The sequence below is a fragment of the Hakea prostrata genome, chromosome 7 (genome assembly GCF_041222555.1).
Source record: "Hakea prostrata isolate BN-2017 chromosome 7, UWA_Hpros_2, whole genome shotgun sequence".
In the NCBI taxonomy this organism is placed as follows: Eukaryota; Viridiplantae; Streptophyta; class Magnoliopsida; order Proteales; family Proteaceae; genus Hakea; species Hakea prostrata.
This window is the reverse complement of record NC_142606.1, coordinates 3,819,944-3,833,585: the sequence shown is the minus strand read 5'-3', so window position 1 is coordinate 3,833,585 and position 13,642 is coordinate 3,819,944. Positions and strand designations below refer to the sequence as shown.

Sequence of the window (13,642 nt, the reverse complement as noted above, 5' to 3'; positions counted from 1 at the left end):
CATATTTGGTGGGACTTTGTGAGAAAGTTGGGAAAAGTAAAAAGTGGGACCCATCCCTATCACTTTTCCACAAAATTCTTTCTTTTCCTCTCCTTCTCCCTCACCCCACTATACATGGGACCCACATGTTTTTTTTCACACCCCACCTTTGCAAACAAACGCAGCCTAAGTAATTTAATTTTGAGTCAAAATTTTTTAGGAAAGAGGCTTTTCTTGGGCAGAAACCTATGCAGTAGGAGTTCACAATCCCCATCTAACTCTCCGCTCCTTCTCCATTTGGATTTCAAAAGGGTTTTGGTTACTAGGGATGGAGTAGGTGGTGTTTTTCCCCCTCATATTATAATGTGGCTTTGACAGTGGTTTTGCCAATGTAAAAGAAGAATATGGGTGAAATAATTCTCCCTTCACTCAGTTATGGGGTTAACATAATAGATTAGTTGGGGTATTTTAATCATATCATATTTATGAAACAAGTTGAGGATATTTTGATCTTTATTGATTTAAAAAATTTAATAAGATTAATAGTTAGTGACCGTGTTAATTTTTTTAGGATTTTAGAAAAATATTTAATGGTAAAAGTTAAATTAACTGAGAAAGTTAACAGGAGGAGGTGTTTGATATATTTGCTATGTAAGAGGGGAGGTAAGTGATATTATCCAGCTAAGGGGGTATAAGTGCTATTTGTCCAGTTAAGAGGGGAGGTAATTGATATTTACCCTTTTTTATATTAAAGGGATCCAACAATAGTTCAAACCAAAATTTCGACCGAATACCGTCGAAATTTCCACCACTCACAACCCACCTAACATAGGTGGCTCCAATGGTCTGAACGCGGTGGGCTGTGAGAGAGAACTTTAGATGTATGGGTGTAGATTCAACTTAAGTGCTATGTATTAAATGCACATCACTGAGCTGCGTATGACCACGATCCCTGAGTGGGATGTCGAAATCTTGACTACTCAATACTCATTTTGCATTGGTTATAAGTATGTAGCGGTTGAAAGAAAAAAAAAATCTGATGGTTGAGATTTTACCCATGACCATCCATTTCATCCGAACCGTACTCCACATTGAAGCTCCATCCATGGGTATTGGATCGTTGGGGTAAAGGGTCAGGAGTCACAATAGGTTAGGCCTCATTAAAAAGGTCCACAGGCGTAATTTTTTCTATTTTTCTACTTTTCCCAAGCGGGGTATATGACTCATATGAGTACAAGATTACAGAATACTAGATGAACTTACAACTCTTAGAGTTGGAATACCCTCGGGCTAGGGGTTTGCCTATATTGATTAATAGGAATAATTACTATTGGCCCCCTGTACTTTGATTTTATTACTATTGTATCCCCTGTACTTTTCAGAATTACTAATCCAACCTTCAACTTTGTCTATAATTACTATTGCCCCCTACTGTTAAGTTTCGTTAGTTAACTGATGATGTGGCATATTTATATTTTTTCAAAAACCCAAAAATACCCTTATACTTATCTCTTTATTTATTTACCCTTTTGTCAAGTTACAATAGTATTATATAAAAAAATATAAAAAATAAAATAAAATAAAATAAAGAAGAATGAATGAATGATTGAATAAAACTCAAATAGAAACAGAAGAGGAAGGAAATCGAATTCAACTCAAATTGGAAACTGAATATTACCTAAAATTTTTTCAAAATAAATGAAGTTTAGTGAGGGTGGGAAACCAAATTGGATTTGGACTTTGTTCATTTATTTAATTCAAAAATAAATGAAGTTTAGTAAAGGTGGGAAACCAAATTGGATTTGGATTTTGCTCATTTATTTAATTCAAAATAAATGAAGTTTAGTGAGGGTGGGAAACCAAATTGGATTTGGACTTTGTTCATTTATTTAATTCAAAAATAAATGAAGTTTAGTAAAGGTGGGAAACCAAATCGGATTTGAATTTTGCCAATTTCATTAATTCAAAATAAATGAAGTTTAGGGTAGAATTGACATTTAATCTGGTTTTATAATTGGGGTAGCATCGTTTTTTGATTTCTTAATTTTAATGAAGGGCAAATTAGACATTACATATTCAAACTTAACGACAACTTAACACCGTTACAAGGAAGGGGGCAACAGTAATTTCGTAAAGAACAGGATTTTATTAGTAATAAAATCAAACTACAGGGGCAACAGTAATTATCCCTAATTAATATTAATTATATAAAAGCACGTTTGAGGATGTAACAAAACCTCTTCTTATCGTGTCGGATATACGTCTAGGGATCAAGGGATATGGATTGTGGGGCTTCAAGAATGGTCAGATTTCAATGGTGGATCAACGGAGACCAGCTTTATTTAACTTAGTTAATGGTGGCGCTAGATCTCTGTACATTTATCGAAATTCTTTCTGCGTCAAAGTTGATTCCTAGGTCGAGAGCCTCGGAATGTTAGCGGTTGAAGAAAGAGAGGATGTGCAGGTATGAAATTTAAGTAAAGAATTACAGGTGAGGGATGAATATTTTTTGTGTTAATTGTTGATTACAATTAGGGAATGTTTGTTTTGTGTTAATATTTGATTACAGGTGGGGAATGTTTATTTTGTGTTTATATTTGATCACAGTTGGTTGGGAATGTTTATTTTGTGTTAATATTTGGAGATGGATTTGAACTTATGCTTATGGTGTTTGTAACTGAAAGGTTAAACTGCATTTCTTTCTACTTGGCGACGAGCATTTTAGGAGATTGAAAGACTCTTGCTTCATAGATAGATAAGATATTGGCGACGAGCATTTCTTTTTACTTTTATGTTAATTTTGTTTCTCTTAATCTCGTTCTTGCTTCCTTCTGGTTGTCCTTGTACTGTCTTCTGCATTAAGAATGTGTGTGCTTTAGTAATATGAAAAGGTACATGATCAAAATCATGCGTATCCTTAAGATATTTCCTTAAGCTCAATCTTATCTTGTCATTACCTTAATTTTAGACTACTACAAGGGGTGTGACTTCGTAACCAGTTGTGATTCCGTGCATTATTAGAGATTACTTATGACTCCATAACCCCAATTTCATTAAAATGCACTTGTAACTGACAGATTGAGATTGACAATGGCCTATTATCATTGTTGCAAACAGTTGTAAGATACATAAAGTAGATCTTCATTCTTCACTCATTTCGCAGCCCGATCCCACTCAATATACCTTCATTGGATCCGTCTCACATGCCATATGAAACTGACATGTTCTTGTAATAGACTGCTACGCTTAACTCATTGGAGTCTTTACAAGTTACAAGTGTGGTGTGTGTTTGTGGATTCCTGTTGGAGGAGGTTTCAAATAGTTACCCTTTGAATAAGAATCTTATACTGTTTTAGGGTTGGGTTATGATCATGTTTCTAGTTAATATAAGATGTAGGCAAGGAAGATGAGTAGCCCTAGTAAATATCAAGCCATTGAATACACAATGGGCACAAATTCTTGGAGAAGCATGGGAGGAGTTTGGTACTGTCTTTTGGGTGAATATTGCAGTTGTTTGGTGGTTATTCCCATTGGATTTTTCGTGATTTGATTTCTCATTTGGACTCCATGATTTCATTTAGCATCAAAGATGAGAAGTTCAAGAAAGTTTATCATCAAGATGAAACAAGCTTAAACTCAGCAATTATAAGACAAATAGAGTTAATAGTGGAAAACCATTAGAGACTTGCATTTTAAGGAAGAGGGCTTTTCCATGATTTATATCTTTTGTTCGTAAGAGAACAGTTACCACAGACATAGTTATAAATTACTTGCTATTTATAGTAAGTACATAAAGGCTAAGGATTGACAAATTATGTCATTTTCAGTAACTATAAAACAAATTAGGGAAAGCCATTACACACTAGCATGATGAGGAATGGTTTGTGTCTTCTTTTTGGGAGGAACAGTGGCGAGGCTGATGCCAGTGGACTTAACCATTTCAACAGCCTTTATAACAAGGAAGAACATGAGACGATACACTACCATCATCCCACACAAGATAGCAAGATCAACCCACTTAGAGTAATCCATCTTTACTTGCCACACATTCCTCAGAATTTCATCTCCAGTGAAGCTGGATGGCCCTTCTGACTGATTGTTAGGGAATATTAAACCTTCAAACTCATTCTTGTAGAAACCTTGGTCTGCATACGTATGGAAGGCAATGTAGTGTACTGGGTATCTCCAAAAAAGCTTAGGGATATCATTTGGTAAGCGAAAGAAGCCATCATTGAGCATCATCAACCCTTGAATTCCAGCTCCTATAATTATGCCCAATAGAAAATTTGGTACAAGGCTTGCAACAACCAACATTAGGCTTTCAACAACCATGATGCACACAAATAGCAGCAAGGCAAAGTACAGATAGTGTTCGAATCCTCGTTGAAGACCGGCAAGATAATAAGCTATAGCACCAGGAATAACAGCATTTAGAAGTGAGTAAGGAATGGAAGAGAGTGTGTTGCTGATAACAAAAGCTCCAACTCCATAATGCCCATTTAGTCTCTCTCGTCCAAAGATCTGAATTCAAAGAGAAGAGAAATGAGAAAAGGGGAACAACTTGGAGACATATTTTAATATTGCTCGTAGCCTGTTGTTTTTGAAGCTATCTCTTAGATGAAGTATAATTAATAAGTAACTTTCAAGATGAATTAGAGAATAATATGAAGATTAGTTAACCTTCATGTCCTCAACAACAGAAGGGAATCCAGCAATGGACATAAATGTCACAAGGGTAGGTACAAACATGAGCAATGAGCCTCTGGCCTGGAAAGGTTACAATAGTCCAATAGTCAGATATGATGACTAATTAAATTAGAATGGTCAAATGATCAATTTTCTATTTTTTGAACTTCATATACCTAGACCACTTTACCTGAATTGAGCCAAAGCTGAAGCCAACATTGTAAAAGATGGTTCCCAGGCATACACACAAAAGGATGTACATTGCAAGTCGCAACCAAAAGTAGCCTAAATCGCGATACATGTTCACTAAAGACCTTCTTGTAAGAATAAAACACTGGGTAAGGAAGCTAGCTTGGCCACCCTTTTCCAACACTGCTCCTTCCTACAAAGGCAAATGGTATCCTCAAAGTTTCTTCTCTAAGTAGTGGCCAACTCAGAATAGTTAAACAATGTACATGACTGATTACCTTCTGAGATAACTCAGCTATCTTGTTTCTTGCTTGTTTACGAGTGTCAGACGAGTTGTATGACTCTACAAGAATATCGATTTTCTTCTCAGTGGTTAGGATCCTTCCTTCAAGGCCTACTTCGATGTCCTAATCACAAGCAATAAAGTCTAAAATTATGAAATTTTTGTATACACAAATTATTTACTAGAACTGCTGTCAATTAGTTGAAAAGATAACTAGATGATGCAGAGAAATTGCTATTAGAACAGAGCTGTCATCACCTCATCAAAGTCTTTATTGATTACCCTAAGATAGTGATCAAATGGGTTCCTCTGGGTTGGGCATGGGAAGCCGTTCAATGCAAAGAACTGCATCAGAGTTAAGAATCAATATTCATACACTAATGTTTAAAGTGCTTGATCCACTCTTACCCTTAATTTAAAGGTAAGGATTAGATAAATTTCAACAAGAAAAGAATAAATAAATAGTATCTTCTAAAGCCTAGTTGGAGTGCGAAAGAACCGTATTTCTCATGATTACCTCATTTGCTGCAGAAGCAGCACCAAAGTAAATTGTTCTACCACAAGAGAGAAGGCAGAGATTGTGGAAAAGCTCAGAGACTTCAAATGTTGGTTGATGAATGGATGTGATTACAGTCTTTCCACCCTGTTGAGCAAGGTTTGCAATTCTTTTCATGACATGGTAAGATGCTGCACTATCAAGTCCACTCGTTGGCTCGTCTAGGAAGAGTAGCTTGGGGTGTGTCAAGAGCTCAATGCAAATGCTGACTCTCCTCTTTTGGCCACCACTAATCCCTTTGGCCCCCCATCCCCCTATACGTGTGTGCATAGCATCTTGGAGACCCATCTCTCTTATAGTCATCTCTACTCTTTCCTTCTTTTCTGACCTTGACATTGAATTAGGAAGTTGTAGCTGAGCAGAGTAGTATACGGCTTCTTCAACTGTTAATGTTGGCATTAGAAGATCGTCTTGAGTCACGAAAGCCTTGACAAATGCAAAGGCAAATGAGCAATGTTGTGGTTTAGAAAAATATTGAAAAATTATAGTAATCATATGAGGTAAAACTATAAGCAGCATTTACACAAAGAGGATGAGATAGTCACTTGCCTAGTGTTCTTAGCAAAAACCTCATTGAATTGGTGTGATCCTTCTTACATGGAATAAATTGTGTTACTATAGATACCTTAAAACTCTTTGGCAAAGGTGCTTACAAGAATATGAGGGGCCTCAAGGACTGGGGTGGGACTCTTCTTCCAACCGTGTTAACGCAAATTGTATCTGAACTGATACAGGGCAAGAAGTACATAGTCCTAATCAGTGAACTGACACAATATTGAATAGACGCTTAAGGCAAGGTTTGGCTTGAGGCATCAACTGGGTGATATCACAGTTGTGAGGAAGACGGGAAGTTACATAAGAAGGGGACGAGCTGGGGGAAGTAAAATTGGATGATCACTTTGGCCTTGCATGCACTTACAAGCCTCTTTTTTTTTTTTTTTTGGGGGGGGGGGGGGGTACAAACACTTAAAAGCACTTCAACCGTTCTATTCTTCAACTCTGTTCTAATTGCACGATTAGATGGTTCGATATAAAAGAAACATCTAGCGGCACTCTATCACTGCCTGTATGATATTCAAAACGAAACGAAACACTTGAAAATCCAAATAAATAAATAGGTTACTAATATCTTGGTAAACCCAAGATTCAAATAGAACCCAGTTCATCTCTATCTAGGTTCCAGATGAGTTTGGATTGGTTGCTTACAATCTGAACATTCACCAGCATCTAATTCATTGAAACTCAATGATTGAGGTGCTTGGTACCATGCATGGAACTGAGTCAAGCAAAAGATCTATTTTCTTACCGAAGTTCCATATGCTAGAGTTTGCTTTATGCCATTGACAAGCACTTTTCCATGCTGCCTTGTGCTTGGACCTTGACGCCCTGCTACAGAAAATTTGCATCAGAACGCATATCATAAGACCCTTGTGATGTGCAGAACTGGATAAATTAACAGAACAACCCTTCTTAGAAAGCCAATAATTTATTTAAATTCGTATGTGAATTTTTAGAAGAAGAATCTTGGCTGCTTGCTTGATTGTTGAGACTTGTATATGGAAATTCAGGTGAAAAGGGATCATGTCGAACATATGGGTGGATTAATATTGGATCGGTGGTGACAGATCCTGATTCCAACCTATTGATACAGCTGATTCAGACCCAAAAACCTTAGAAATTCCTTGTTTTTAGATATAAATACTGATTCTGGATGGGTGAGTCTGAGTTTTAAAATTCTGTTACTATAGGATTTGTAGTTGGATGAACTCTTGGCTGCTTGCTTCTTTGAATCTTGATGAATATTTTCTCATTTTGCATCATCTCCATCTCAAGAGACCGATCTGAGTATGGAGTGTGTTCATAAGTATTTTAAGGGAAGTAATTATTTCTCGCTCACAATTGATATGCGAATAGCAATAGTGAGTGAGTGACTCGGTCTAATTGACCTAGCAAGGCAATGGTATTCACCTATCATAAGGGGGGGGGGGGGGGAGGAAACAAAAGAAGAAGAAAAAATATAGTTTACTCAGGAGTGATTCTGAATCAGAATGGATCGGAAACTGAGATCGAACATGGTCGATTCCAGATCCAATTCTCCGATTTTAAGTGCAGTTTTAAGAAAATGGTGTTCACCTGCCAGAACATCAAGAAGAGTGGACTTGCCAGAACCAGATGGACCCATGATGGCCAAGACCTCTCCAGGTTGAGCATAGCCAGAGACCCCTTCAAGGATTGGTTTGCACCCATTTCTTCCTACACTAACTGTCACCCATATATCCTCCCATGTCAATACAACACCATCTTCATGAATCTCCAAACTCACATCATCACCCCTACCAAAATTTTCTTCTCCTGCTCCTCCTTTGGGCAATGGATCAATTTCCATTAGTTCTACCAGAGTCTTGATTTCTATGTCCAAGTGTCCCTTCTCCGACTCATCATCTTCCAATCTTGGCTTGTGTTCATGGTGATATGGTCCTGCTGAGCTCGGGCTTGGACAGAAACTAGAGACATCAATATCAGAAGCCATTGTTGATTCTCTCTTCGACTACTCTCTAGAAATTTTATAGAAGCTATAGTTCTTGTCACTTCCAGTCTCTCAGTTGTATATTCATTCTAACCAGGGAGAAAGAAAAAAGAAAAGAGAGAGGCTCTTTAACTCAACTCTATCTCAAGACTTGTGCATTTATATATTGGAGAGTGATTATTGAGTAGCAGGAATTGCTCAAAGCCTGTGAAAGTGACCACGGAATGGGCAGTGTCAACTAGCACTGGCAGTTTTTAAACGAAGCACAAGTTCACTTTAAAGTATGTACAGAGAACCCAGTCAAATGATCAGACTCTGAAGAAGAATCGGATTGAAACATAAGGGTGAAACAGAACACAAGGGTGAAACAGAAAATAAACTCAGGCTTTACTGAGGAAGCCTTGCCTCAATCTTGATAGAGATGTTGATTTGATCTGGGCACATCTTAACTTGATGTCTTCTTCATTTCATAATGTACATAAATAATGTATGGTGACTCAACTACTCAATGTTGCTAACTTGTTTATAAAATCTTAATGTAACATGAATGCTTAAAAATGAGTTTGAAGGATAATTAGTCACAGAAAAAAAAGTGACCTTTAACCGAAATGTGTAGGGCATTGAAAGATCCAAGTGACTGCATGTTCTGTTCAGTTTGAATTAACTTCAAATTTATGAAAGACAATGAACGTCCCCACTAATGATTTCCTTTATTGTTGATAATTGATATTTCTTGACCCAGAGAGTTTTCTAGGTAATCAAATTATATATGATTTATAGCTTCATGTAAACGTGGCTGTTATAGTCATGGAATGATTTCAATTCGATTATCGAGTTAGGGATTTGTGATATCTTGATTTTGACTCTTAAAAGAACTATTCAGTTTTCGGTATTCACATGAAAGTGTCAGATGGTCTAAAAAAAAAAAAAAGTGTCAGATGATGATACGCTTGATGTGATGTGATGTTCTGTTTTTTTTTGGTAAACGATGTGATGTTCTGTTATGGTGCCTATGGCGTCTAGTGTTGGATTTCAGTTTTCGGTATTCACATGTAAAAAGTGGTTTGTTTGAATCAAAGAAAAATCGATTTATGTCGATTTTTCTTAAATTGACATAATTTGCATATATATTCAATTTTTGCAACAGAAATTTAATGAATTTATGTGACATCCATCTAATGTTAAACACCACACATGCCATCATGTCAGAAACGCCTGTCTAGTAAGAGCCATTTTCATTTGCAGTTTGAATCCTCTCCCTTGCTTTCTCTTTTCTTTTTCAAAATTGATCATCGGCCAGAGCAATGAGTGAAAAATGAGTGGTCGAAATGAAAAATAATTTGTTTAGGGCCTGTTTGGTTGCATGAATCCAGAAATTTCAAATTAATAGATTCATGAATCTAAGAATTATACCCGTTTGGTCGTAAAAATCTCTAGATTCATGAAATTTAGAGATTCATTTTTTTACACTAAAAACGTGAATCTGTAGATTTATTGGTAAGGGGTGAAATCCAGAGATTTCAAAAAAGTTATACATTTGCACATTCACAAAAATCAGTCGATCAAATAGTTTTTTAGGATGAATCCACATATTTCATTTCACAATCAAACATTTAATTTTATAAATTATAATTTCATGGATTTAAAATCTCTAGAACATGCCAATAAATTTAAGGAATAAGATGTGTTGAATATAAATTTAAATTGAGTTTGATAATGTAAAATTCGAAAACATTATTTTATAAAATTTATATTTACATATAACCCCCCATTCTGCTTCTGCGGGGAATTAAAATCTCCTAATAAGTCGGCATTGATAATGATACTGATAAGATATTTCAACGTTTCCCCAAAAAAGGTGGAAAAGAGAAGATATTTTAACTTTGAAGAACGATATTGATATGATTTATAATCCAATAATTGACGATACGGTAGTGGGTAGCGTCATTACTTCGTACATAACTGTCTCACTATCCCGATATCCGACAGGTAATCTACACATTAAAGTCACCGACCCTTCCCTTCAGGGTCTCATCAGTCTCTCCATCTTCCTGCATCACTGGTGTCTTCTACCGAACCTCGTTATTTCCATTCTAACATCTTTATTCCAGTCAATTCTTTCACCGACATCGGATTCCCGGTTATTTCTTTTATCAATAATAGGACTGCGTTTGTTTGAAAAAAAAGGTGAAAAAAAAAACACGTGGGTCCCATATATAGTTGGGTGAGTGAAAAGAAAATGAAAGAATTTTGTGAAAAAAGTAATAGTGGTGGGTCTTACTTTTTTTTTTTTTTTTTTTTTTTTTAACTTTCCCACATAGTCCTACCAAATATGTGAGGTTTTAAAATGGTTTGGGATGAGAAAGTTGAATTGCCACATCAGCAGACAAGTTTCCTTGATTTAAAGAAATTCGTCTCTTACTTTCCCATCCCAAACAACCAAACAATCTACCATTTTGGGATTTAATGGAAAAGTAAAAATTTTGCATTCTTTTCAAGAATTTCCCCACCTCTTTTTTCCCTCCCCATCTTTATTTCAGCAACAAAAGCAGCCTAGGTGAATTCACGGCTAATTACAAGAAAAGTTTAAAACGTTTTTCTGATATCTTTTTTATACATGATTGCCAACAAAAACCATACTCTTTAAGTGGGCAAAGATAGACCCAACTTGTGAATTTTGTAATAACAATGATGAATCTCTTTGGCATGTTTTCCTTTCGTGCAATTGAACAAAGAGAAATTAGCAGCGGGATTACTGAGACTGAGAACAAAAATGATCATTAACTTTTGCAACTCCCTTCTAATTCGTGACGATTTTGATAAAGAGACTAAAATCTGGGTTTTTTTTTGCATATTCCTAATAATATGCTATTATATCCGAGTGGAGACTTACAGTTTTTTCCTAAAAATAGAATGGAAATAACCAATATAGAAAGAACACAATCCCCATCCCCTTCAAATGTTTAAACAGATCTAATGACTTGGGATATTCACCAATCCTTATGTGTGTAGGTTTACCTAATGCACTAGAAGGAGACAAATGGAGCGTGTGACTATTGTGGGAAGGGAACATCCAAGACATTAACATAGGGATAACACTCGAATGACAACTTCTAAAGAACATACTACATACAAGTCATTTGCAAAGCTATAAAAATAGCCTAGCCCAGATGAACCAAGTACAACTCCAACAAATCTGGTGTAATGAAGTCATGGCAACATTTCCAATCCAAAGAAAGGAGATACACAACTTATCCCTTTCTTTAATTCCTATTTTGACACATATTCTACCTATAATGACCAAACTTAAAGTTTGTAATTTAAAACAGGACACAACAAAACTATGGCTACCTAGTTTAACAAACTATCATATAGGACTCCCTTCTTTTTTGACTAGATTTGGTCAACCAAGGAAAAAAAAAAAAAAAGCTCGTTATCTTCTACCCATCCTCAAAAATGAATTAATAATCTTTACCAAAAAAATAAATAAATAAAAAAAAAAATAATAATAATAGACGAGGAAATCTTGCCCATTTTGTTATGGGTTGGATGGATCATGGGTTCTTGTGATTTGGTTGGAATCCTATCTGAATGGCCTGTTCCAGAGACTCTTTATTGCATGCTTCGACTGAAAAAGTGAAAATCACACAAATCAGAACCTCAAATTGTCAAACTATATGGGTCTGATTCACAGGCTTTAGAACCTCAAATTGTCAAACTATAATGGTGCTGATTATTCACCTAAAATAATCATTAACATTAAAGAAGGTTATATACAGTAACTATAAAACAAATTCCATTACACACTTAATTGCATGATGAGGAACAGTAACATCAAGGAAACCATTTCAGCAGCCTTTATGATAAGGAAGAACATGAGACGATACATGATTAGTAATGCATTCTTTACTTGTATGACTAATTAAGTTAAAACGATCAAATGATCAATTTTCTATTTTTCAAACTTGGTATACCTAGACAACCTTACCTGAATTGAGCCAAAACTGAAGCCAACATTGTAAAACATGGTTTCCCAGGCATACACACAAGAGAATGTACATTGCAAGTTGCATCTGAAAGTAGCCTAGATCGAATACATGTATTGTTTCCGGTTGCTATCAACTGCGTCTTTATCCGGATATCCAACAGCCAACCTACACATTAATGCTTCCTGATCTGATTATCATCACTCTCCTGTTCCTCCTCTCCATCTTCCCTCTTTAGTGTCTAGTAGGCTTCTTTCACAAACTCTATCTTCTACCCATCCTCCCTTAATTGTCCCTCCCAGTCCCCATCATCTAAAATGAATTAATGGATGACCAAATCTTGCTGATTTCTGGGTTGGATGGATCATGGGTCCTTGTGACCGGCTTGGTAGCCTATTTGAATGGCCCCTTCCAGGGACTCTTCACTGCATGCTTCGATTGAAGATCACAGAAATTGAGATCCATTCTAGCCTCAGAACTGGCAAGCCATATGGCTCTGATTCACAGGTTCTAAAACCATTGAGTCCTGTAGTACTATAGCAGATTTCTTCTCCTCTGTTTGGCAATGGAACAGCTTAATCTCTATGTTGAAGTAATTTATCTCCAACCCTGTCAATCTCAGTACAGTATTCATGGCCATCTGAACCTGCTGAACATATTTGAACATGGGTTCAAAGTCGAGACATCAATTTCTGAAGCCATTATTTATTGATTCAGTTCAAAATCTATATAAATTTTCTATTCTGTTCCTATGAATTAAAACTGGGCCCTTGAGAAATAGTGAAGAACAAAAAAATCCCAAAAATAGTGAAGAAAGAGCTCAAATCTAGTTTTTGAGTGTGCCCCATCAAGTGCTTTATCGGGTGGTTATCTGGTATCCAATCGAGATGAAATTTTGGACTGGAGGTTCACAACTTCTTTCTCTTCAAATCCAACAGTGGGATTGTGAGCTTGTGAAGTTAGTGCAATTTATATGCCTTTGTGCTTCTATTTTGGTGAGATCTATCTAAATCTTCTTGATTTTTTCATTTTTGGAGTCCAAATAATTTGATGATGTATGCTTAGACTAATGTTGTTGATGATTGTTGATGTTTATCTCTAGATTATCTAGAGAAGAATCCTTGTATTCTCAATTTTGAAAATTAGTAGATTTTTGGTTGGACTACGGTACCGTGATTATCCCTTTTCACATCGGAGAGGTGTATTGCGTTAAAGATTTTTTGTGTTCTGTGCTTCTTAATTTGTGGACATGTTCATGATGTGTTTGTGGATGTGTTTGTAATGCAATTTGCAACGAAGCAGTCAAAAATATATTGCCCACATAGTGCTTGATAAATTGCTTGCAAAAATCTCTATTTATTTATTTCTTAACAGGTTCCCATTGTTATTGTCAATGTTGTCGTTGAGTTTTTCGTTTCCTTATCCATCAGTTCTTA

The 13,642-nt window shown here is 36.0% G+C and overlaps 1 protein-coding gene across 1 annotated transcript; it reads right to left on the bottom strand.

The window, feature by feature from the left end:
* Positions 1-3,733: 3,733 nt before the first annotated feature.
* On the bottom strand, positions 3,734-8,352 carry LOC149009067 (ABC transporter G family member 1-like). Its single transcript, XM_089162117.1, has 8 exons — positions 7,827-8,352; positions 7,000-7,079; positions 5,655-6,119; positions 5,396-5,482; positions 5,133-5,261; positions 4,856-5,047; positions 4,660-4,746; positions 3,734-4,500 (listed from the first exon to the last, which is right to left on the bottom strand). Exons 1-8 carry the CDS (start codon positions 8,221-8,223, stop codon positions 3,835-3,837), a joined length of 2,103 nt encoding a protein of 700 aa, XP_089018243.1. The 5' UTR covers positions 8,224-8,352; the 3' UTR covers positions 3,734-3,834.
* Positions 8,353-13,642: the final 5,290 nt, after the last annotated feature.

What these genes read in the sequence shown, in the direction of transcription:
- LOC149009067 (XM_089162117.1), bottom strand. Translation starts at nt 8,223, where the DNA reads ATGGCTTCTGATATTGATGTCTCTAGTTTCTGTCCAAGCCCGAGCTCA. An exon ending in TAGCTGAGTTATCTCAGAAG is followed by an intron (nt 5,048 to 5,132) that starts GTAATCAGTCAT and finishes TTGCCTTTGTAG; the next exon opens with GAAGGAGCAGTGTTGGAAAA. An exon ending in TCAGCTTTGGCTCAATTCAG is followed by an intron (nt 4,747 to 4,855) that starts GTAAAGTGGTCT and finishes TAACCTTTCCAG; the next exon opens with GCCAGAGGCTCATTGCTCAT.